Raw genomic sequence first — 25367 nt, 5'->3', positions numbered from 1 at the left:
TTTGACCTCTAACGTTAAACATGATATTTACTTAATTCATTCTCTACTTGCTTTCTTAATTTAGTTACACCTTTAAATAGGTGATAATTACAACTACAATGACAAAAAAGTACAAAACATGCTAACAAGCCTCTAAGCCTTCAACGCCAAAATAATTAGATATAAACCCAAGAGGTATACATGACTTTGGGTATAACCCAAAGGTTTTTCCTTTTCAATTTTCAATATAAACCAATTTTAATGATGCCACATCGGATTACTTCAATATAAACCCATTTTATATTCTTTAATTTTTTTTACTTCATTTTTTTTCTTTTTTCCAACCTAAGTCGGAGATATAGTCTTCCTCTTCCATCTTTTTTTCATCTTATGTCAAAGGTATATTCTCATTCTTTTTCTTTTGCATCATCATTGATTTATTTTTTTTCATCATCTCCTTTTTTCAACCTAAGTTAGAGATACATTCTTTTTCAACCTGAGTCAGAGGGATCTTCTTTTTCTTATTATTTCTCCAATTTCTTTTTTTCACCTGAGCTACAGGTATATATTTCTTCTTCTCTTTTTAGACCTGCGTTAGAGATACATTTTTTTTTCAACCTGAATTAGAGGGATCTTCTTCTTCTTATTATTTCTTCTATTTTATTTTTTTTCACTTGAACTATGAAGGAATTTAGGCATCCATTTCAAAACTAATTGGCAATAGGAGGAGTAACTCAAACCCTTATAAGCCGCTATGCAAGGCCTCACATTTTCAATATGAAATCTTTCTCTCAACAAGCTAGAGGTATATATTTCTTCTTTTCTTTTTAGCCCTGCCTTAGAGATACATTCTCTTTTTCACCTAAGTTAGAGATACATTCTTTTTCAACATGAGTTAGAGGGATCTTCTTCTTCTTATTATTTCTCTCATCTCTTTTTTTCACCTGAGCTAGATGTATATATGTATTCTTCTCTTTTTAGACCTGTGTTGTATTTGTACATATTATGATTTATATTTGTATACCTTTAGGGGTAGGTTTGTATATATATTTGAGTTAACTTATTATGTTTATTATTTTCCCTAGATAGTAGGTAGACTATATGTATATTAGGTGTTTAACGTATTTATGATTGGTGTTTATATGCTGATGTTTATAATTGCTAAAATTTTTTTTTTATATATTTGGACCATGTATTCAACAATTAAAACAATCAAAATTAATAGTAATAAATGCTGTAAATCATGGATTTTTAATTAATTTCCATATTTACCTCGAAGGGCAAAATAGACATTATGAATTGTTGACGTGGAAAAAAATGGGTTTATATCTAAAATAGAGCATATATAACTGAAGAATTTGGGCACTTTGGAAGATTTGGTTGGTTTTATAAATATTTCTAGTGGGATTCAAATACACTACTTGAGCCGGTATCAATACCAACGCAGCTCTTTCAAATGCATGAACGAATTCATCAATAGCCACCCCGGTGAAACTGACTTGGCAACTTCAATATTTCAATTTTGTTCAATTAGAGGAGACTTTGGCCCCGTTTGGGATTGCGGTGGAAGACCAAGCTGCTGTGGATGACAATTCTCAATCACCTACAGCAGTTTTGGTGTTTGGTAAAAAAATTAAAAACTGCTTTTTCCCACAATTCTCAACTTCTCACAACAAAAACAGAAAGCAGGTTTCTAGGTGCTTTTGAAAGCTGCAGTGAATCACAGCAACAATGAATATTTTATTTTACCCATAATATCCTCATTGATTTCTATATTTTTAATTTGTTTATTTTAAATTAAAAAATATGTCCATTATTAGTTATATTTTATATTGTGATAATTAATTATGATATTTTATTTGCATGATTAAAATTATAATATACCTAAAAAAATAATAGACATAGTTATTTAATAATGTTGTTCTTAGAAAAATTAATGCTAATAAAAATTTGTAGCCAAAAATTTAAAAAACAAGTAAAACACATTTTATTTTTACCAAACAAATAAGTGAAAGACACTTTTAGCATCATGTCTATTTTAGTAATTATACACAGTCACAGCACTTTTACATTAACATTTACCAAACACTTTGATACTGTTTTTTGCACTCACAGCACTTTTGAAACATACTTTACCAAACACTCAGCTGCTTTACTTCACAGTTGTTTTACCTCACAGCTGTTTTTTCACACAGCAATACCAAACTGGCCCTTCAACTCATTAATAGTAGGTCATGCTGGTCCATTAAGCAACATAATTGTATATTTTCCCACCGTTTGTAATGTATTTATATTCACTATAAAAATAAAGAGCAAATAAATAAGGAAATGATACATTCAAATCAGATTGAATTTAACCCGAACTCAACTAAAACTATTATGAGTATAACTCAAATGAGTTGGAAAGCCAATTTGAGTTCTCAAAGTTTAATTTGGGTCCTGAACCAGGACTGGTTACATATTCAGATTATCATTGTTTAGGGTATGACAATTTTCCCCACCAAACTTGAGTTTCAAGTTCAATTAATCTCGATCCATGTTTAACTCATATTTTTTTTTGTAAACCATTCCATACAATTTCAAATTTGAGGTTGAGTTCAGACTTCAGGTTGAACTCTTCCAAGTTGCACGCATGTGAAAAAACTACACATGTGTACACTACAATTTTTCTTTGGGTTCTTATCTTCTTATACATGGAATAACCCCACTCCACTAATCCAAAGTTCATTCCAACAAACCAAAACAATGCCTTATTTTATAGCCATTAAGGTGATGGAGTTTTAATGTAAAAAAACAAAGTTGAAGACCAGCATGTGATCATGCCAATAAATTGACGCATATCATGCTTTGACTTTTAATTGATCCGTGGAAGTCCTTGATGTGACATAACTATTGTCTATGCCAAAGGATTTTTTTAAGGAAAATTCTATTCATATCCAAAAATTTTCTTTTCTTACCCAACTTAAATTTTGAACATGAATAAACTATTATGTCCCATCATGAAATTAACAAATTATATATATTTTTTTAAAAACTCTATTTTCTCTCTATACCCAACATCTCATTTCATAACCTCTCTCCCTACCAAACTTACCTTCATAACTAAACTTCAAATTCTAAACTAATATTTGTTCTTATATCATCCAATCAAGGTTGTTTTGACGAATGGAGAGTCAAATCGTTGTTTGGGAGCCTTCAAACGAGGGTTGTGTGCAAATTTCTTCGTGTTTTGAACGCTATGAAGAGTTCTGAGTTCGCGCAGTGTTCAGTGAACCAAGTCCGAACATTTGCATTATATTCGATAGGTACCCACCGAATAGTGATATGATATTCAGCAAATGTCTACCAAATAGTGCATAAATGCCTAAAATTATCACACAACCCTTGTTCGGTGGGCACTTGCTGAATATCTTGACCATATTCGGTGGGTACCTGCCGAATATCCTATCACTATTCAGTGAGTACTTACCGAATATAATGCATATGTTCGGAAAGTACCTGCCAAATATAATGCAAATGTTCGAACCTGGTCCTCTGAAGCGCGAACTCAAAACTGTTCATGAGGACAAAATTAATATCTTTGTGTGAAGGAAGAGGGTGGACTGTTTCGGGTGGGATGTTGCGGGTGAGATCTACTGGCACGGTGACGAAGGTGGTCGTCTTTGCGGGGGTGGAGGGAGTGGCGGATGGTTCGGAGGGTGGTGGCTATGTGATGGTGAAGTTTGCAGTTGGGTATGGAGAGAACACTTAAGGGTATGCTGATAATTTGGGTTGGGTAAATTGAGTAAATGTTGTTTTAAAAAAAGGTAATGTTGGGTAAAATAAGAAAATTTTTGGGTACCGATAGAATTACCCTTTCTTTAATTGATTGATCGTAGAAATTAGAGCTCATCAATCCCAATCAGGATTGAAGTACTGTAATCCCGGGCGACTAGCTAAAATATGCAAATTTATATTATTTTCTTTTAATAATCTAGATTTACTATGCTTAATTATGCCTATACGACTAAACTATATCATGTCTCTTACTTTATTTCCTTAAACTTATATGCATGCCCTCGTTTTCAAATTATCTTGTTCTTTCAAGTTGTTATCTTTTCATTATAAAAAAAGAAATAGCTTATTATCTTTCCTATAAGTCCAGCTTACGTAGCAAATTTGATAATTGTCAATTTGTCATGTTAGTTTTTATTTTTATTAAAATGTCACGTCAGCTTTAATTTTTTGGCCAAGAATGTCACGTCAGTTTAGTTAATAAAAAATATGACGAAATTGAGGAAATGAAACAATTTAAGAGAGATACAGGATATTGTTTATGAGATAGCTGCATATAATTAAACATGTCTTTCATTGCAATTGATTAGAAAAACAACAATTTTGCCCAATGCTGTCTATTTTTTGGTCTGAGGTCCGGCCAGTAGCTGTCTAAACTATAGATTTTCCATCACGTTAGCAATTGGATTTCCTTTTCTTGCCATATGTAACTAATTAATGATGGTCCAAACTCCAAATCACATGAAGCCGAACACAATAGAAATAAATTTCGTCAAGCAGACCGCTTGAAAATTAAAAAGAAGAATAATCCACAATTATGCCTTGAAATATGGGATTTTTGGCTCTTTGGATAAATATTTAATTAAAATATATCCTCTGTAATCTCTAAGATATAAATTTCATCAAGCAGGCCCTTTAAAAATAGGGCAAATGCATACATGTTTTTCAGCATAATCTACAAAAGTGACAATAATCTCTACAACACTTAAATCTCCAGATAACAACTTAATTGAACATGACCAGAGTACTTCTGAGGGGTCTCTAGCTTAGTCCATGTGTAATTTTCCAAATCCAGCATGTAAGTCACGTAGGGCTCACCAAACCCAGCACATCCAATCACTAACAGCTTGCCTTGCCATGCTGTCACGCACGAAGTATTACGGATCTGAGCTGGCAACTTGGCCACAATTTGCCATGTGCCGCATTTTCGTTCGACCACATCACCATCCCTACACATGTACATTGCTTCATCATCATCGTCCACACAAGTTCGTGGACACATGGCGACGTGTAAGAAGTCATCTTGTACTTGATCCCATTGCCACGTGGAGATGTTGAATGTTTCGGCACTTCTCTCAAATCGACCTTGCATTTCAGTACAATAGCCGCCGATGACATGGAGCTTGCCACGTTGGAAAACTGCCTTACATTCATCGCGCCCTCTTGCCATGTCAGGCAGCACAATCCACTCATCTTTCGCCACATCATATGCCATTGCGGATCTCAATGCGTTCTTCTCATCATCGTGTCCGCCAGCAACGAATACCATCCGATCAAAATCGGACGCGCACCCAAAAAATATCCGAGAACAACCCGGCATATCAATCCCGCGCCGCCACGTGGCGGACACAAAGTTGTAGACGAACACTGAATTGGAGATCCTCCACGTCACCGGGTCCCAACCGCCAATGACCACCAACTCGGACCCAACGGCTGCCAACTGGCAAAACATAGGCAACCCACTCGCAAACCCAGAAACCGGAGGCAGCTCGGACCAATGACCCAGATCCGGTTCACAAAGAGTGAGCCGGTAAACCGGGAAATCCGGGCACTTGAAGACACCCACACCTTGGTTCGGACCAACATGTGCTTGGAGCATCACAATGAGCTTTTGGCCATGGCCACCAAGCTTCCTAAGGTGAAGAAACTCTGGTTGCTCAACCTGGGCCTTCCACCCTTTGCACACAGACACCATAGTTGGGAATTGCTTGTAATTAACACGAATTAGACAATCATAGGCTACATCAACAGGGAGACCAGAAATCAAGACCATGGTACAAAAATGGTAGCAACAAATTAACAACAACAGCTTAGCTAGCCAAGCATCAAAGAGATCAGGTTTGAACTAAACTATGAGAGGCCAACATATATATATATGAAGGCAGGTTGGTGATGAAAATAAAATAAAAGGGGTTTGGTTTTTGAAGCAATTTTTAATAGCTTTCAAGGTAGATCGATGGTGTTTGTTTCCTAGGAAAAGCTGGTGTTTTCCCTCTATTGCATTGATATAAGCATTTGGGTGGAAAGGTTTGGTGCTGAAGAAAGTTTTGGGATCGAATGATTGAGACAAGAGGAGACAATAAGTAAGCCTTGGTTATGTCAATTTCACATTTCCCATCAACGAACTCTGTTTGCCATCTTTTTTATGATTTTAATTAATTTAATTATCATTCAATGAATTGTCACCACTCTAATTCATTCATTCCTTTGATTTAAGTAAACAGAAAATTGGGGATTGGAGATTGGGAGGTCACTCTCAGTGTATTATTCTATATTTCTATTAGATATTCAACGTAAGCAGTAAGCTGCAGCCTGCAGGGCTCTTGTTTATATTTGGCAATTAATTGCTGCAAGCACGTGATGCCATGTGGGAAAAGAAAATTGCCAACGTCAAAAGTGATGCCAAATTTGTCAAAACCAGTTTGCATGTCATGCATAAATTAATGCAAGTGCCGTCCACTCTCTTATTATTCTTATTTTGCATAAATTATTGTTCATATCAATCCCACATGTCCATTAGATACTGCATATGTAACGCTGCTTGGTGTTCAATACGAAACCTCTTCTAGAATTACATGCTACAAAAACATAATGGACTGGTCAAATTTTCACAGAACCAGAGTTTCAATAATTCAATATTTAGGAAATACTAGTTGGGTGTTATAAATCTAGAATATATATTTTATTGTTAAATTTATTTATATGTCATATAATATTTACATTATGTATAAATAAATTCTTAATTCACAAGAACTGTATTGCTGCGTGTATAATACGCAAACATAGTGGTGCACTTTGATCATAGAAGCTCTCCTCTTAATTAATTAGTCTTTTATTTGTTGTTGGGTTGTCACTATCTGATTTAGGCTCACATTAAGTCATCAAATAATCGAAGCTTAATTTGTCACTATCTGATTTAGGATCACATCAAGTCATCAAATAATCGAAGCTGAGGAATTGTACGTGTTGTTATCAGGTGATTGCAAGAGCACGCACCCTTCGATCAAATAGTTTAATTAATTATTGAACTATTTTTTGGTGTCAAGTTGTCAACTCGATCTGAAGTGTCTCATTTATTGAAATATCAAGAACGGTGTGGAAAACATGAATGGGGTAATAGTGCAGGTAGCACCATAAGGCTGAGACAACATTCCCAACACAACCCTTATCGCACGACACAAAAGAGGAAAATGGAATGGTCCCAAAAAATTGAGTACTATTCTCTGAACAATTATTAGACAAAAAGACAACAAAAACAAACCAGAAGTTACCTAATTATATATGAGGCATCTTTTGGACGGTCAATCAAATCTCATGATTTGTTTGCTTGTTTCCTTTTTTAAAAATATTAATAATAATATGATAGTACATTTCACTAGCAGACGTAATTAGTTCATTAAATATCTAGTTCATCGATATATCCCTTGACATATATAAGCAAGTTTTTATTGCCAAACAGTACTTTATTAACATGTTATGATACAACATTATCAATATTAACTATTGCTTAAGGAAACTTTTGTTTAAATGTATAATTTAAATTCACATTCTAATAAAATAACTTGTCTAGAAATCTAATAAGAAAATATTATATACCGACTAATATATCATTCAGTCTAAGCAAATGGTGCAATATACAAGTGGTGTAGTTGTTGGACACGACCGGCATGTTTTTTTTTTTTTTTTTCTTCGCTAGCAAGCCCAGCATGGTCAACTAGATTGAGATATGTAGGATATTGTCTCTTTATAATTAATTTTCTAATTGGTTATACAAATGCAATTATTATGTTGACCCAAGAAGGCTCATGTTTAATTTCATGATAATTGATGGATCATCTATCTATTTATTACTCATCAAGACTAATTGTTCTTATATCACTGAATTGATCATGAGGTGTTGAAATAGATGAATTATTCCACTTCTGAGAGCTAGCTTCGACGACTTTTTTTTTTTCTTTTTAATTACAATCATATCAATATTGATGCACCAAATTTCATTAAAATTCCGAAATGAAGTGTGCTTGAGCGACTAGAAAATGGATGCCAACTTTTATTTATTTATTTATTTTGTAGAAAAAACAACATTAATCTATGATGGAGTGACAGATTTATGTTACATAATATATCATATAAAATATAAAAATTCTATCAATAATATATTCTATCAAATATATTATTCTATCAATATAGAATTTTTATAAAAATTCTACAAAAATTCTATATCTATCAAGATGCAAAATGCATGGTGGGTAAAGCAGCCTCAATAAATAATGTGTTTCTGAGCAACAAATCACCAAAGCACATGGCAATGTGTGTGTGTAGACAGTATACCAGTCTGAAGGTTAATCTGATAAAGACTTCAAATAACCATTTAGTATATGGCATGTCATAGAGCCACCGTTACCTCTAGTAATATAAAAATAAGAAATAATAAATCAAATGCCATGTTCATATGATAGCTGAGAATAGATCCGTAGTTAATAAACTTATTAGGAACACTTAAAGTCTAATTCATTTTATGAGTTTTCTTAGACAAAAACCGGTAGTGATTTAGAATTTTTAATTAAGTCTTTTTATTTTTCTGCTTTGACGGTTTTATGTTAGGTTTTTACTCTGGAATTTTGGATGGAGCCTCTACAAAGCCCACTCCACACTCTAAGAGAGGAAATACCCTTCAAATTAGGGGAGGACTTTATTATGAATTAAAATGATTTTCTTATAAATTTTAAAACACCACAAATTTTCATTTAAAAACTGTTTTTATAAAAAACCCAAACATAATTATCTCAACCTATTATTCAAGTTAATTAATATATAATACTCAAAATAGCAACTTAATTTCAAACATCAAAAGCAAATAGATCACCGTCAAACACCACCCAATGGACCATTAATTCAAATAATAGCTGCTTACTAATGACGATACAATTTTCGAGTTCGTGTAATAAATAAATTTTTGGGCACCATTTCAAAGTAGCATAATTGGCTAGCTATCATCATCTGAGGGTCAAAGACGGTATTAAGCTACTGGTCAGTCTATGTGGAAGTTTGGAGTTTGATTAATACCACATGAATGATGGTACCGTAAGAACTTAGCTTATATATTAATATTAAGATTGAAATGAGGTAGGAAAAACCATTTAAAACAATAAAATAAAATAAAATAAATTTCTTACGTATACGTTTTACATGTTTATTTCTCTTATCACGTAATCTCATACGAGATAAGAGAGATAAACATATATAAGAGAATACATTTTACATGAAAGTTGATTCACAAGCGAGACATACAATTATAACTTTACGTGATGAGAGAAATAAACAGAGCATACCCGTTATATGAAAGTTTATTTACAAGCGAAGCAGTTGCAACGTTGACATATATGAATGTTGTTGCTTGCTGAAAATTCAAGCCCACAGAAGAAAAATTGCTTCTCCTCAAAATTCAAGTAACAAAAACCAATAGTCCTGATAGTAGGAAAGATGACTTTTGACTACTGAAATGGAAGCTCTCTTCCATGATTTTGTAAGGGTAATGTTTCTGGAAGCTCAGCAGTCTTAGAGACTTTTCTAGCTTCTATGATAGTTAATTGCAACACCTTGGATGGCAACTTCAGAAAATGAAAAGAAAAAATTAAGTAGAGAGGGAATAGTGTTTGGAGAAAAGCCTAAGGGTTCTTTTGGTATATATATTTTCGAATACTATCTTTTTTGTATACTATTTAAATGAAATCTTTATGTGCTTCTCTTAAGAAGGGTCCATTTATGTGCTGCTTTTAGTTTTAAAGTTCCGTTTGGTATCTTTTTCGAATATTGGTATCTTATGTGCTTCTTCTAACAAAAGTACTATTAGCCTTAGGGCCAATTTGATATTGCTGTGAGAAAAAATATCTATAAAGTAAAACAGTTGTGAAATAAAGTTAGCTGTAAAGTAAAGCAGTTGAGTGTTTGGTAAATTATGTTTTCAAAAGTGTTGTAAGTGCAAAAAACAGTATCAAAGTGTTTGGTAAATGTTAATATAAAAATGATGTGACTGTGTATAATTACTAAAATAGACATGATGCTGAAAGTGCATTTCACTTATTTGTTTGGTAAAAATAATATGTTTTTTAACTTGTTTTTGAAATTTTTGACTAAAATTTTTTATTATGATTAATTTTTCTAAGAACAACATTATTAAATAAATATGCATATTATTTTTTAGGTATATTATAATTTTAATCCTATAAATAAAATATCATAATTAATTATCACAATATAAAATATAACTAACAATGGACATATTTTTTAATTTAAAATAAACAAATAAAAATCATAGATATCAATGAGGGTATTATGGGTAAAATAAAATATTCATTGTTGCTGTGAGTCACTGCAGCTTTCAAAAGCACCTAAAAACCTACTTTCTGTTTTTGTTGTGGGGAGTTGAGAATTGTGGGGAAAAACAGTTTTTTATTTTTTTACCAAACACCAAAACTGATGTAGGTGATTGAGAATTATCATCTACAGCAGCTTTTGGGTCCCCCACCACAATCCCAAACGGGGCCTTAAACTAATGAGTAACAACTACAGAGCAAAAATGTTCCTAATTCAATATTCAACTAAAGTGCATTCAATTTTACATTGAACATTTGGCCTACAAAAAATAAATGTACATTGAACATGCACTAGGCTTCAAACACCTTTCTTAAATTGTCCACCATCAAAAAATGGAAAATTAATCTTGCTATCTATTTGGATGTTGTTGGCATAAGCTATTGTGGGAACTTGCACTTCCATGGAAATACAGGTAATCGAGGTCAATCTGTACACATGTGAAGCAAGAAATATCAACAGTGGAAACAAATAGTAAGCTTATGATAAAGAAAAAAAAAATGTAGCATCATCTGAGAGTTTGAGTATTAACTAAAGCACTTGTTGTTGCTCAAGAATCCGAGAAAAGAAAAACGTAATACCAACAAGAGTTTGGCTATATACAATTCAACGATTTTAAAGTATAGGTTTAACTTTAAGTTTGGTACGTTGATGAGAAAATTGAGGGAGAGAAGAGAAAGTATACTTATTACCTTGAAAACTAAGGCTTGACATGAACAGAGTTTGATTAGAAGATGATGAAGATTGTATGAGGAAAGTGCAAAACGGGTGAGAACCCGAACCCAACCGGTATCGTTGAGTGACCTGAGAAAAGATTCCCAAGCATTCTATAATAAGGGTTTTGAAAGGGTTTGAAAAATACTAGGGACTGAAAATTCCAGCCATGCTTATATTGTTAGAGAAAGAACAAAAATTGGAGAATCGAAGTTCATCATAATAGATTCACACTTGAATTATATATGTTTTGAAACTATGTATAAATTAAGGACTTCACATTTCTGATGTATGATATGCTCTCCAATATAGAGAAAAATTTACACGTAACGAGTGTATACATTTACTCTCTCACAATTAATTAATGGTTACTTAACTAGCATGTGAGGACATATATATTGTAAGAGAGTGAGTGTATACACCTGCTACATGTAAGTTTTTCTCGAACAACATATATATATTTGGTGACGTAAGAGGAAGTATGTGTGGCATTGAACCTAACATGTAAATCGTCAATTGTAGGATCATACAGAAATTGAGAGGCTTTACATCTTTGGTGTGGAATGTTACTCTAAACATTAAAATTCTTTTGGCTCACCCGACAGCATATTAGTGCCTGAAAATTCTAAATCGATTTTCAACAAAAACGCATTCAATTTTACATTAAACATTTGACCCCCAATAAAAATGCACACTGAACATGCATAAAATAGCAAAACCTAGCTACCATTTGGATTTCTATATCCAAATCAAGTTAAAAGTATGGAGCAGCTTGAATTTAAAGGTAAAGTAAGACCGTCACACAACAATTTTAGTAAAGAAATTTTAAGCTCTCCGAAATTATGCTACCAATTCGCTTAAGGGGCAAAAGCACGATATGTTACATACAAGCTCTTTCCGTAACCTAGCTTTTTGACAACAAAATTCCATGGGACTTTCATTTAGGACAAGGGCACAAAAAAGAGAGAAAAGAAGAAAAAGGGTAATATACAGAGACTGCAATAAGAGAATCATCTTTCATATATTGATCATGATGGAGTCACCATAGAAACAACAATCTTACAAGCAACAAGGTTATTTTACAGCTGTAGTTACTAATTAGTCACAACTCATAAGACAAGCCTTCCACTTTGGTGAATACTTCTTAAACAGAAACTGTTCCTAGGAATGGAACAAACAAGAAAAGCCATTGTATGATATAGCCATCTCAATGCAAAGCTGCTAGATCAACAAGCTCTTTGTACTCATCAGACACAAAGGACTTCACCTTCAGAGTGGCTTTTTCCTCACCCTTTCCTGGTGACGCATACTTCATCCCAATTACTGTTGCCAAACCTGCAAGAAGATCCAATACAATTAACTTGTTTTGCCCACGAAGAAATTAAAAAGTACAAACGCATATTAGATACATGCAAAAGGGCTAGTCACATAAAAATGAAAACAAAGAGCATTCTAACTATGATCCATATCTAACTACATGGAGCCTGAGAAATATTTAGACTTTCCAGGTAGCCTTACAAGTGGGATACATCATCATGACAAAAAAGGAATTTCTCGTCCACAAAAATCAACAGAAAGTACTCACTCTCATGTATCCGTCCATATAACAACCGTTCCCCTTTCCAATACTCCAAAGGTCTTGTCTTCATCCTTGTGCTTCGCCTTACCCCAGATTTCCACATTGTGCCATCCCCTAGGGAAACAATAGACACCCAAAATTCCAACATAAATGAAATGTTAATATTAGTAGTAGAAACAGCAGCAGCAGCAGCAGCCACAGTAATATAATAAAATGTCATATTTGCATGAGTAAACACCTGCTAGACTTTGCCTTTTAGAAACTTTACTCTTCTGCTTTTTGCGTGGGCGTGAAACTTCTTTAGATACTTTGGAGTGCTCTTGCATTATCTGTTTCACAAGAAACAATAAATACAGAATTTTTTATGACACAAAAGATCATTAAAAGAAAAACAAAGAGAGATCTTACCTACGAGCAAATGATTTATTCGTTTTTCTAACTACATTAATCCACCAAAAAGCAATGAACAAAGGCCTAAGGCCTTGACTTACTTGAGATGTAAAATAGTGGGGTAAATCTTAGGTCTGATTATTGTTCACCCCCTACCCACCCCTTCTCAAAAGAAAAATAACCAAAAAAATGAGAGGAAAAGTTAACCATCTATTCTGGAAAAATACAAGAGGCATAGACCTTTAAGAATATAGGCATCATAGGAAAAACTAAATTATCATACTAATAGAAATTTCTGGTCTCCAGGCAAGTCAACATTTCCTAGTAATGTCTTCTAAACATACTTACAGAAATTCCAAACAAGACAATATGTTTATGGCCATCCAAAGTATTACAGAATCATTAGTTAGAGTAGGTCAGTCTTTCCTTCAAGAAAAAATATACAAGACTTCTATCGTCTTCTGTTTGCACTCATCCAAAATTCTAAAAAACTCTAAATTTAGGGATAGAGCAATAACAAAACTCATTATTTAGATAAAAACAATTGATGGTGACGAAAAAAATTGATGTAAGTTCTGTGTGACCACTGCACAAATGCTAGAATGTGACAAAAAAATTTAAAAAATCATGGCAAGCACCAAATAGTAATGAAGAATGGCAAAAGCAAAATAGCCAGGAAATTAGTAACCTCATTGTGCTTCTCTAGACCAGTGTCTGGGTTTCTGGAGAGACCACCCATTTGATGCTCCTCAAGTGCAACAGATTGTAATTGATCAGCTAGAGAAACAAGAGATGGCAAACAAGGAGAGTTAGAATAGAAGTTATCTAAAACAATTTTTTATCTTAAAGCTAAATACTTGTGAAAAGAAATTCAATTTAGTCTTCCTAACTTCCTATATAATATTGCAAGGTGTGATGTAGATTCATAAGATATGAGAAATTTTAAAGTCTACAATATAGAAATAAGCATAAAAGTTTCCAATATTGTGACACTAGCAACAGGTTTCAACAACATCAACTTGGTTTAAGTGGTGGATTGTCTGCGATTTCCTGTCCAATATGAATTGGTATCTTGGTTAAGTTAGTTAAACAGCCCCTAATGCGGACTGATTTTAACAGAGATTCAACCAGAACCAGAGCATAACTGGTGAGTTTGGGAACTTTGGAAGATTTGGTCAGTTTTATAAACATTCCACAGTCTAGTGGCATTCAATCAGTTGCAGTTGAGATTTTTAGTTGATGGCACCAAACAATTATTACTCATACAGCACAAGCAACGAGAGGTGAGCATACCTAATTGACTCCGAGCGCCATTCAACTTTTCCAAAGTTGAGTCCACCACAATAAGTTCAGGCTCTGCACAAGCTACTGCTTCCTGCTGCAGTTTGTCTTCCACCTGTATCTTGTCATAATACATCACAACATCAGCAAACATTTACAACCCCAAAAATAAAACGTAAAGAAGCCAAAAGGTAAACAGACCTTGTCCCCATTGTTTGCCCCATTTTCCCAAGTATCTGCATCAACATCAGGCCTACTTAATGTATCATCCATAACCCTGTCATCCATATAACTGTCTCCAATGATATCCTCCATGTCAACATCTGATCTACTTGAGCCAACATCAATACCAACACCAAGTTTACTTGGACTCGCAGCTCTTTCAAATGCATGACCGAATTCATCAATAGCCACCCCAGGTGAAACTGACTTGGCAACTTCAATATTGCCATTTTGTTCAATTAGAGAAGACTTCAACTCATCAGAGAAGGTCATCTTCTCTCCCACGTCAACCAGATCAGATTGTTTGTTGCTGTTCTCAGCTGAAGAAGGATTGGCCACCAGCAACTGATCAATATCATGAGTGGAAAATGGATCACTTGATGAACTTGACTGTAATTTTCTCTTAATTAATAACGACAGTGAAGCTAAAGGGCTCTTTGGTGGTGTTGGAGAAGCTAAATGAATGGATCTGTCTGCCCCCTGTCCCTGCTTTGCAGGTGTTATACTGCTTCTCCCTTTTATCAAATTATCTATATCAGTTAAGACACGCGTAGGCTTTGACAAGGTTCCTCTTAAAGACTTAAAATCAACCTTCCGGATATCTTGGAATTCTGGGAGGCATAATTTCCCTAGTTCAAAAGGTTTGATCTGCAAGCCCTCCTGTAAAAGATTGACCGCCCCATCCCCTTCTAGATCTTCACTATTTTGAGACAGCAGTTGATCCAAAAATTCATTCATTTTGTTTACATCCTTGGCTATTGAACCTGTGAAGATTATAGTCATCATGCTATTAGGAATTAATAATGAGGCAGGGAACAATGCATACTAGGCAAAGAGAGATAACAAGGAAAATCATTAATTTACAGTAGATACTAATAAACCTTTTCTCTTTAACAGGATTCACTTACCAGCTAAATCCATCTCCTCCAATGCAACATTTTCATTGGATTCTTTTTGTGAGCTGTGATTCAATGGACTGAGGCTGCTTCTTTCAAACATCTCTTGAGAAGATATAACATTCTCACTATTTTCAGGTTTAAGCGATGAATAGAGATGCTTATATTTAGCTGACCTCCTGAGTTATGAATGATAAGGCTGTCTTAAATAGTACAGGCATAATGGAGAAATAGATGAAACAATATGCTTTTTCGACATTGAACAAAATGTATTAATACCCCAAAATTCCTGGTCGGCGGTGCCGTGTAATCGAGGATGGATTGTGCTGATTTGCATCCAATGCAGCACCACCCATCTGCTTCTCTATTTCTTTTTTAGCATCTGTGCAGCAATCAGAAAACAGTAACAAGTTACAGTTACAAAAGGGTCCGCAGTATAGATTCAGGTATACAAGGGAGTGCAACTTACTCTCATGCCTTTCATAGGCCATAAAGAATTCCTCTGGGTCTTTCAGCTTTTTGATATCTAGAGTTGGTTCCAAACTCATAGCAGGTTGACTGCAAAATGAATATAACAAACATCAACCTATAAAAGAATAAGGCTTTTTTACATTTTACCCACCTGGACTTTGGGCTCAATCTCACTTCACCACCTAAAAAAAAATTATGTCAATTTACCACCTGAATTAAAAATTTGTTACAATGTACCACCTCTGGCTCATTTTGTTTAAACTTTTGTTAAAAATAAGACTGTTTTGCTCCTTTTCAAGTTCCTATTGTTAAAAAAAATAATTTTTTTACACTTTATTTGCTTTAACACAATAAAAAACTGACTTAAAAAGACCAAAAGACTCTTATTTTTAACAAAAATTTAGACAAAATGAACCATAGATGGTACATTGCAACAAATTTTTAATTCAGGTGGTAAATTGACACAATTTTTTGTTTAGGTGGTGAAGTGAAATTGAGCTCAAAGTTCAGGTGGGTAAAGTGTAATAAAGCCAAAGAATAAAGTACTTCCTTAGGAAAATGAAGCATCAACCATAAGCTTTACCTGGAATTAGGCTTCAAAGAAAAACGAGCCCGTTTACGACCCAAGGCTGGTCTTCGCTCACGGGGATTTTCCACAGCCTTTACAGGAACAACTTCATTTTTGTGTTTCAGTGCTTGTGTAGTATCAGAGTTCATAATTTCAGAGGCACTACTTACAATGTTTTTCACTTGATCTTTAAGTTTACTTGGACTATGTAGTAAGGCCTGAAAAAGCACAGGAAAGAATTAACTATGATTGCTTCCCTTCCCAGTACTTAAAGTGCAATGTACCATGTCATTGACTCAACAACAAAAGATAACATGATTTTCATTGAGACGAAACTTGAACCCTCAAAGAGATATTGAGAATGTAAATGTAGTTATAATTAGCCTATAAATTGAGTAATGAAAATTGAATTGATTCTCAGTCTGCTTGTAAATAACAAAGAAATAGTATTCCAAGCTTTTCCACAATCAATATCTCCAAAATTTTGATAGGCAAAATCAACCCATTACAATTTGGAGCCATCCCAGATTCCAAGTTTCAAATAAAAACTCAAAAATTTATATTATATGCAGTTATTTATTTATTATCATTCGTTTTCTCAGCAACCAAACTGGGACTGGCCTGCATTTAAAAATCCAGATCAAAATAGTTACATTGAGCTCAATCAACCAGACATTCAACCACCCAATGTAACTTATTATGTTACATTTTCTAGGTCGTGGATTCTACGAATTAAAAATAAATTCAGAAAAGAAAACAATGTATATTACTCGACCAACATCTTATAGTAAGTAAATTAAAATTAAAATCATAATTTCAATTTCAATTTCTCAAATCTCCATTCCAAAAGGGAAGAGGATTTATATAGACAGGGCATGAAACAAACTTCCACGCATAGTTTATATCAAAGGTCTAAAATTAGCACCACACATGCATCTTAATTTAATAACAAGCATACATTGAACTTAAGAAACATTTATTAAAGGATAAATTAACCAGATTCGACGTCACTGGACTAAGGAGTGAGTAAGCGAGCAGGTACCATGGACTTGAGGTGGTTACGGATGTCTTGGAGTTCGAGGTCGAGATCGAGGTCGAAGGGCTTGGCAGGGTCCGGCAAGACCTTGAAGGTGTTGGGGAAGACGGCGAGACCCGTGTAGCCCTGAAGCGGGTCCACTGGGTCGGAGCTCCGAGACGACTCGTTCGTCATCTCACATTTCAGGAGAGCCCTAAGTCAGAGAAAGTGTGATTCGAAAGTGGAGATTGAGCGGGAGTGGAGTGGAGTGGTGCAGCGTGCGAGCGTTTTGAGTGAAATTTTTACTCCTTTTTTGCAGATGTGTTCCTCAGGTTATGCTTTTTTACACTGCGCTCCCCACAACAACCAAGGTCCAAAGCCACAGAGAGATTACAAATATGGCACTTATTTTATGGGTCAATTACAAAAAAAATAATAAATATTTTCAATATTATTTTTTCAAAATACCATGATAATCACTATTAGGGCTGCCTTTTAGTTTGGTTTTTACCGAACCAATCGACTACCGACCGAATTTTTTTGGTTTAGTATACCGATTGTCACAATTCGAAAATTAGAAATTTGAAACAAAAAAAAATTGATTTGGTTTTAGTAAAAACCAAAAAAAGTTAGTAAATCGACCGATTTCAAAAATTATTACTAAAATAAAACGAATTGATTATTACCGAAAAAATTGAAACAATTACCGAAATTTAGTTATATACGCTTATATAATACTATTATGTTAGTGGTATAATAAATATTAAATTACTAATATATTAAACAACTATAAGAAGATATAATTGTATAATGTTATTATATTAATATTATCAAAAGTGTGAGTTAAGATATAAAGTCACTCTCTAATAAAGTAAATGTTATTATTTTTAGGAAAATAAGAATCTCATTTTTAGGTAAAGGGAAAATGTTAGCAAAAGGACTATAAATATACCCCTATTTTTAGTTGAGAATCCCGATTTCACTTTGATTCAATTAAGGACTATAATTTTTCAAATGGCTCAATCAAGTACATTCCGTCATGTCTGTCACATTTACCGTTAAGAATTGGTCACGTGACCCTCACGTGACCAATTTATAAGGGCAAAAAAGTCTTTTCTCCCCTCCCCTCCCCCCTCTCTTTTCTCTCTGCCCCCCAACCAGCTCCCCCTCCCCCGTCACAGTCACCCATCCCCGCCCCCTCCTCCCCCTATACCATCGCCATCCCTCCCCCCTCCCCCACCAGTCCCAGCCCAGCCCCGGCCCCATCCAGCTCCACCACCCCAACCCAGCCCCGGCCCTGTCCCAGTCAAACCCAGCCCCAGCCTCGTCCACCACACCCAGCCGCACTAAGTGGGCAATGCCTGTTGGGAGCTCTACTGCCTGGAGCACGGCATCCAGCCCAACGGCCAGATGCCGAGCGACAAGACCATCGGCCGCGGCGACGACGCCTTCAACACCTTCTTCAGCGAGACCGGCGCCGGCAAGCACGTCCCCTGCGCCATCTTCGTCGACCTCGAGCCCACCGTCATCGACGAGGTCCGCACGGGCACCTACCGCCAGCTCTTCCACCCTGAGTAGCTCATCAGCGGCAAGGACGACGTCGCCAACAACTTCGCCCGCGGCCACTACACCATCGGCAAAAAGATCGTCGATCTCTGCCTCGACCGCATTCATAAGCTCGCTGACAACTGTACCGGTCTCCAGGGTTTCCTCGTCTTCAATGCTGTCGGTGGAGGAACCGGGTCGGGTCTCGGCTCGTTTCTCCTGGAGCATCTCTCCGTTGATTACGGAAAGAAGTCTAAGCTTGGATTCACTGTGTAGGAGGAAGGATGGCGCGTAGAGATATGAGAGATGGCGCCGGGGCTGGGTGTGATTGGGTTTTGCGACGGGGCCGGGGCTGGGTTGAGGTGGTGGAGCTAGATGGAGCCAAGGCTGGGACGGGTGGGGGAGGGGGGGATGTGTAACGACCCGACCCAAAGTTGACTTTTAAAACTAATGGACTTTCGTCTTTGACCTTGGGTCCGTTTGATAGATCTCGAGTCTACGAGTTCGTAGACACGAAGCACGTATAAAACAGAGTTATAGTTTGAGAGATACGAGCATTTGAAGGGAAGAGCAATTTTGTAATTTGGTAGGAGTGGGTTTTAAATACCCAAAATCCAGAAAATTCTGGACTTTTCTCTCTCATCTCACGCCTCACTCTCTCTCCCTGTTATCTCTCCCCGACGCCCCTCCCCTGGCACCCTCTCCTCTCCGGCCTGCTTCCCTCACCGTCCGGCCAGGAGACGGCGACGGCACCACCTCAGCCTCCCTCTTCTCTCTCTCTCCTCCCCCGATCCCTCTCTCCCCGCTGGTTTTCTCTCTCTCGGCTGGCTCTCTCTCTCTTCCCCGTGACCTCTCTCCTCGACCCTCGGTCGTCCGGCGCCGGATTTCAGTGATCTGACCGGCGTTGGACTCGCCTCCACGCCGCCGACCTTCCAGTGGGGTCCGATCAGCCAACCAAGCCGCAACGGCGGCGCAGCGACGCCGTTTCTGAACGAAGCTCTCGACGGCGACTCAATTTTTCCGGTGGGTTCGAGGCCGACGACCACTTGGGTTCTCTTCCCCAAGCTCCGGCGAGTCCAGCAGCGTCACCCCCTTGCTCCGGTGATCGCTCACGGCGGCGAATCGACAATGCAAAAGCCGGCGGCTTCCACCGCCGATTCCGGCGTTTCCGGCGATAATTGGCCATCGATCCAGTTGACAAAATCGATCCTCTAGGTACGGGTAATCTTTCCCCTAAGGTGTTGATGTTCAATTTTGAGATTTTAGAAATTCGATTTTAGGGTTTATGTTATTTTCGAATATCTTGAAATTGGATTCAAATTCGTGTTGTTTTTGTGCAATTAAAGGTTCTATTATATGATTAGGATTGTTTGGAGTTGAATTTGGGTATTTTTAAGTTTGTGCCACCGTCGGCTCCGCCACTTGTAGCGGCGGGTCGGGTGATTTTCCTTGTCAATCAGCCTCCCCAGGACATCTGAAGGCCAATTCTAGGGTTTGTTTGCATATTGGTGAGTGTTTGTGTGTTGTTAGGGGCTGGCCAGCCACCGTGCGTGGTGGTTACCGTCCATTTCAGTCGTTGAACGGAAGTTGTGAACTCTGAATATTTAAATGTTGGTTGTCTGGTCTTAACAGGTACATGGGCTCGGGAAATCTCATTCACGATGCCGTTATGCTGCCGGATTTGGTATCCGAGCAATGGCACCGTGAAAGGTATTTCTGTCTTTTACGTAGATAAATTGTGAGCGAAACGTATCGGTCTTTTAATGTAGAGTACCGTTAATAAATCGTCGGTTTTGTGTGATTTGATGCTTTATGTTAAAGGAAGCCAAGTATAGGGTTCAGACCATGAGAAGGAATTGACGAAGATTGAGACTAAAGGATTAAGTGAGGATTAAGCAATTATCATACAATAGACTGTGAGTAGGAATGACAAACAAGTGAGGAAGGGGTCGTGAATAGGAATCAATTTCGAAAAGGTTTCAGTATAGTTCAGGGTAGACTGTGAGTGGATCCTTGGTTTTCGAAATGTTTTGTACATTTTATAATTTAACTCTTTTCTTGATTTATTTGAGTATGGACAGTTTTCTGGGAAAGGTTTTGGTATTATTTTGGGGAAGTTTTATTAATAAATTTCTGTCCTTTAGAAAATGATTTTGATCGAGCAGCTTTCACAATTTGAGAATAATTTTATTTAAGCGGATTTATGGGAAGATTTAAATTTCAGTTTTTATCTGGAGTAGTTTTTGAGAGGTTGTTGATTGAGATATACAGAAGCGGTTTCAAACCGCCATACTAGTACCCCCTTCAGCAGGTATGTATTGCTCTGCACTCGCCTAGAGATGACTCGGCGGTGTATGACCAGCATGCAGGTATATATTGCTCTGCACTCGCCTAGAGATGACTCGGCGGTGTACGACCAGCACTCGCTCTGCACTTACCTAGTTGGCGGTGTACGACCAGCATGACATTTGCTCTGCACTTGCCTAGTTGGCAGTGTACGACCAGCATTTGCTCTGCACTTGCCTAACTGGCGGTGTATGACCAGCATCACAGCAGGTATAGATTTGCTCTACACTTGCCTAGAGATGACTCGGCAGTGTATGACCAGCAGTTCCCCGGGTACTAGTGTGGCGTGAGATTTCAGTTTGTGGAGCATTTTGCGAAATGAAATTACATCAGTAAATGTTTTAAATGATAGTTTCAGAAAGGCATTGCGTACTGTTTAAGATATTTTAATAGTTTTACAGCTTCAGAGTATTATTTGCTTTTCAGAGTTTGATTTACAGTTTTGAGATGATTTAAAAAATGAATTTGTGAAAAGATATTAAAGCTGGGGGATTTCAAGGAGCGACGTGAGTGAAATTAGATAGTCTGTTTTGTTGCTGTGTGCTCGCGTGCTTTTGTTTGTTAGGACTTGATTTGACTAGGACTGGGTAAGTCTAGGCTTGAATCTTGAGGATGGAAGTGATGATGGATTATGCATTGAGATTATGAGTTAGGATGTGTATGATTCGAGATTGAGGTTAATAGTTGACGTTTAGGCAATTGATTTGCCAGAATGAGGATTATTATTTATTGATGGGATTTAAGATGTGAATTTGAGGAATTATGTTTATTTTGGATACTATTGTGGATTATTTTTTAGCATGGAAATTGAAGGATTATTTGAGGATTATAGTTTAAGTCCTTTCACTCATACGAGCTCTAGTGTGCTTACCGGGTTTGTCGTATAACCTGGTACACCATGGATGTGGTGTATGATTTGTGTTTTGTAGGTTAAGCAGACTGAGGAAGCAGTGGGAAGAAGACGAGGCAGTGGGACCCAGAAAGATTTATTTAATTGTTTTTACTCAGCGGTTTGTTTAAAAATGTTTTTGACAGAATTATATTTACTTATGTTGTTGTGTATGGCTCAAAAATAAGAGAAAGCAGATTTAACAGTTTGATGTTCAGTATTTTTCATGGGCCCGAGGTTTGGGGTGTTTCAGGATGGCGTGCAGAGATACAAGAGAAAAGAGAGGGGAGGGGAAGGGAGGGAAGGGGAGAAAAGACTTTTTTGCCCTTATAAATTGGTCACGTGAGGGTCACGTGATCAGTTTTAACAGTAAATGTGACAGACATGACGGAATGTACTTGATTGAGCCATTTGAAAAATTATAGTTCTTAATTGAATCAAAGTGAAATCGGGATCCTCAACTAAAAATAGGTGTATATTTATAGTCCTTTTGCTAACATTTTCCCTTAGGTAAATAATGCATATAAATATATATATATATACACGAATGCTCTAAAACTAACTGGTTAGTAAGTTAATACAAAGCTAACCACCATGTTGGGCCCACTATACAATGTAATCTCAAAATCTGAACCGTTTATTTTTTAGGCCCTACTTCAAAGATCATCCCTGTAAAAAATCTCTAAAATCGAAAGTTATTTAGCCATTTGATTATAATAACAACTATTTATATGCTTTTATCGAAAATACTGATCGTCTATTTATTTGATCTCAATTAGATGACTACATAATTTTCGATTTAGATGATTTTTTGCAATAATGATCTTTGAAGTAGAGCCTAAATAATTGATGGTTCGGATTATGAGATTAGTTATGTGATGAGCCCAAAAGCATGATTAGCTTCGTATTAACTTACTAACTGGTTAACTTTAGAGCACTCCTATATATATATATCTATCTGCTCATATTTCTCGGTATATATATATATAAAGATATAATAAATTAATAGGATATGTACTAATACATATTATTAAACTAATTATACTAGTATATATTATTACTAATATTAATATTATTGCAATTAATACTAGTACTATACTAAACTACCAAAACTACTCGTGCAAATATATATTCATCAAACATTATATTTTAAGGTTCATTGATTGTAACTACTAAATTTCAATAACTTTTTAGTTTATGTACCAAAATTAAATAGCATTTTAAATTAGGTACTAGTTGAAAAGTCAAACAAATTAATAAAGTAAAAGGTATTAGAATTTACAAATATTACATCACATGTCATTACAATAAATAAAAAAGGCATAAATTCAATTTAGACACATAACTATATATGTTATTTCAACGGGGTCCACGAACTTTCAAATATTTCAAATATGCACCTGATTTATTATGTAAATTGAAAAATGAAATTCCGTCCATCAATTTATTGAGAGATCAGTTAAATGTCAGCTTGGCTTTTGCTAACGAGGATTAATTGGCGACATTGCACCAACTTAGCATACATTCCAGCCAAATGAGCAACACATGTCCACTTGACATGAGCCCACACACCCATCACCTCTTTCCCGCTCGTCGAACGCTCTCCTGACCATTTAGTCTCCCAAAAACATCACGTTTTCCTCCAAATTCGAATATAAATCCTTCACTTGTGTTCAACGAGCGAGAAAGAGATGATGAGTTTGTGGACCCGTGTCAGGGGTTAGGTGGACCCGTGTAGCTCATTTGGCGGGAAATGAGCGACACGGGTCCACCTAACCCCTGACACAGGCCCATAAACTCTCTCTCTCTCTTTGTTATTATTAAATTGTGGGCATGTGTCGCTCATTTGGTGGGAAATGTTTGCTGAGATAGCGCCACATCGCCAAGTAATCCCGGTCAGCAAAAGCCAAGCTGTCATTTAACTGATCTCTCAACGAATCAATGGACAAAAATTCATTTTTCAATTTAGATAATAGATCGGGTGTATATTTGAAATATTTTAAAGTTCATGGACCCCGTTGAAATAGCTTATATAGTTATGTGTCTAAATTGAATTTATGCAAAAAAAAATATTACATTAATTTATATTATATTGTATTAAAAAAAATCAATCCAGTCACAACTTAACTGTGATTGTTTTGGTAAATTGAAAGAGATAACTCACACCACTATACTATATATTATTTTAAGTAAAAGTATTGTTTTGACCTCTATTTATACTATATTGTAGTATAATTTCTCTAAAAAAAATTCAATTAAGTCACAACTTAACTGTGAATGTCTCACAACTTAAATGTGATTGTCGTTCAGTCACAACTAAATTTGAAGTTGTGAGTATCGTACAGTCACAACTAAATGTGAAGTTAAGACTACATTAGCAAATTTTCAAGATAATATAAAAGCATCAAAGGCAATTTTGTCAAAACCTTATAAATTTTAACTAACATTCATCGTATGTGGGCCAAAGGACAAAAATGTTAAATGGAAAAGACTCAAATCAAATGGGCCAACATATTTGTGACCTAATCTAAAAAACTACATTTAAATTTGGTAGTTCAATTGAAATATTATATGGTATTCATGCTATACCAAAATATTATTGAAATTTGGTATTTAATCCTAATTTTCTATATATTTTATGCATCATATTTGATTAAATTTTAATTTATATTGGTATATAATAATTAATATTATTATAATTAAACTAAAAATGAATTGAAGATATACTGAAGTAAACCGAAAATGAACTGAAGATATACCGAAGTAAATCAAAAGTATCATTTACCAAAGTTACCAAAATCGAACCGAAAATTGAAGTTTACCAAAAATTACCGAACAAAAAAATACTGAAATCGAAAAATACCGAATTTTTTTATTTTAGTTTGGTAAGCCCCAATACCGATCCAAACCGACCGATGGGCAGCCCTAGTCGCTATTGACCAAAATAAAATTAAGAGAAACTATGTGAATTAACAACCGAATAAAAAGTAAAAAGAATTTACGGATCCTGCCACTATGTTGAATTCAGCAATGTTCGATTTTTA

General features: G+C 35.8%; 2 protein-coding genes across 2 annotated transcripts; both read right to left on the bottom strand.

Moving 5' to 3' along the window:
- Nucleotides 1–4712: 4712 nt before the first annotated feature.
- LOC147287176 (F-box/kelch-repeat protein At1g15670-like) lies at nucleotides 4713–5806 on the bottom strand. The gene has a single exon (XM_086242386.1). The coding sequence runs from the start codon at nucleotides 5804–5806 to the stop codon at nucleotides 4739–4741; it is 1068 nt and encodes a 355-aa protein (XP_086098512.1). The 3' UTR covers nucleotides 4713–4738.
- A 6312-nt stretch (nucleotides 5807–12118) lies between these two features.
- On the bottom strand, nucleotides 12119–17790 carry CENP-C (centromere protein C). Its single transcript, XM_086241470.1, has 11 exons — nucleotides 17571–17790; nucleotides 16544–16746; nucleotides 15959–16047; nucleotides 15769–15871; nucleotides 15502–15668; nucleotides 14573–15357; nucleotides 14384–14486; nucleotides 13779–13867; nucleotides 12939–13029; nucleotides 12707–12814; nucleotides 12119–12456 (listed from the first exon to the last, which is right to left on the bottom strand). Exons 1-11 carry the CDS (start codon nucleotides 17736–17738, stop codon nucleotides 12329–12331), a joined length of 2034 nt encoding a protein of 677 aa, XP_086097596.1. The 5' UTR covers nucleotides 17739–17790; the 3' UTR covers nucleotides 12119–12328.
- Nucleotides 17791–25367: the final 7577 nt, after the last annotated feature.

The sequence above is a fragment of the Dryas octopetala genome, chromosome 4 (genome assembly GCF_963921425.1).
Source record: "Dryas octopetala chromosome 4, drDryOcto1.1, whole genome shotgun sequence".
Lineage (NCBI taxonomy): Eukaryota > Viridiplantae > Streptophyta > Magnoliopsida > Rosales > Rosaceae > Dryas > Dryas octopetala.
The sequence above is the reverse complement of the archived record's forward strand: the minus strand, read 5'-3'. Positions and strand labels throughout refer to the sequence as shown.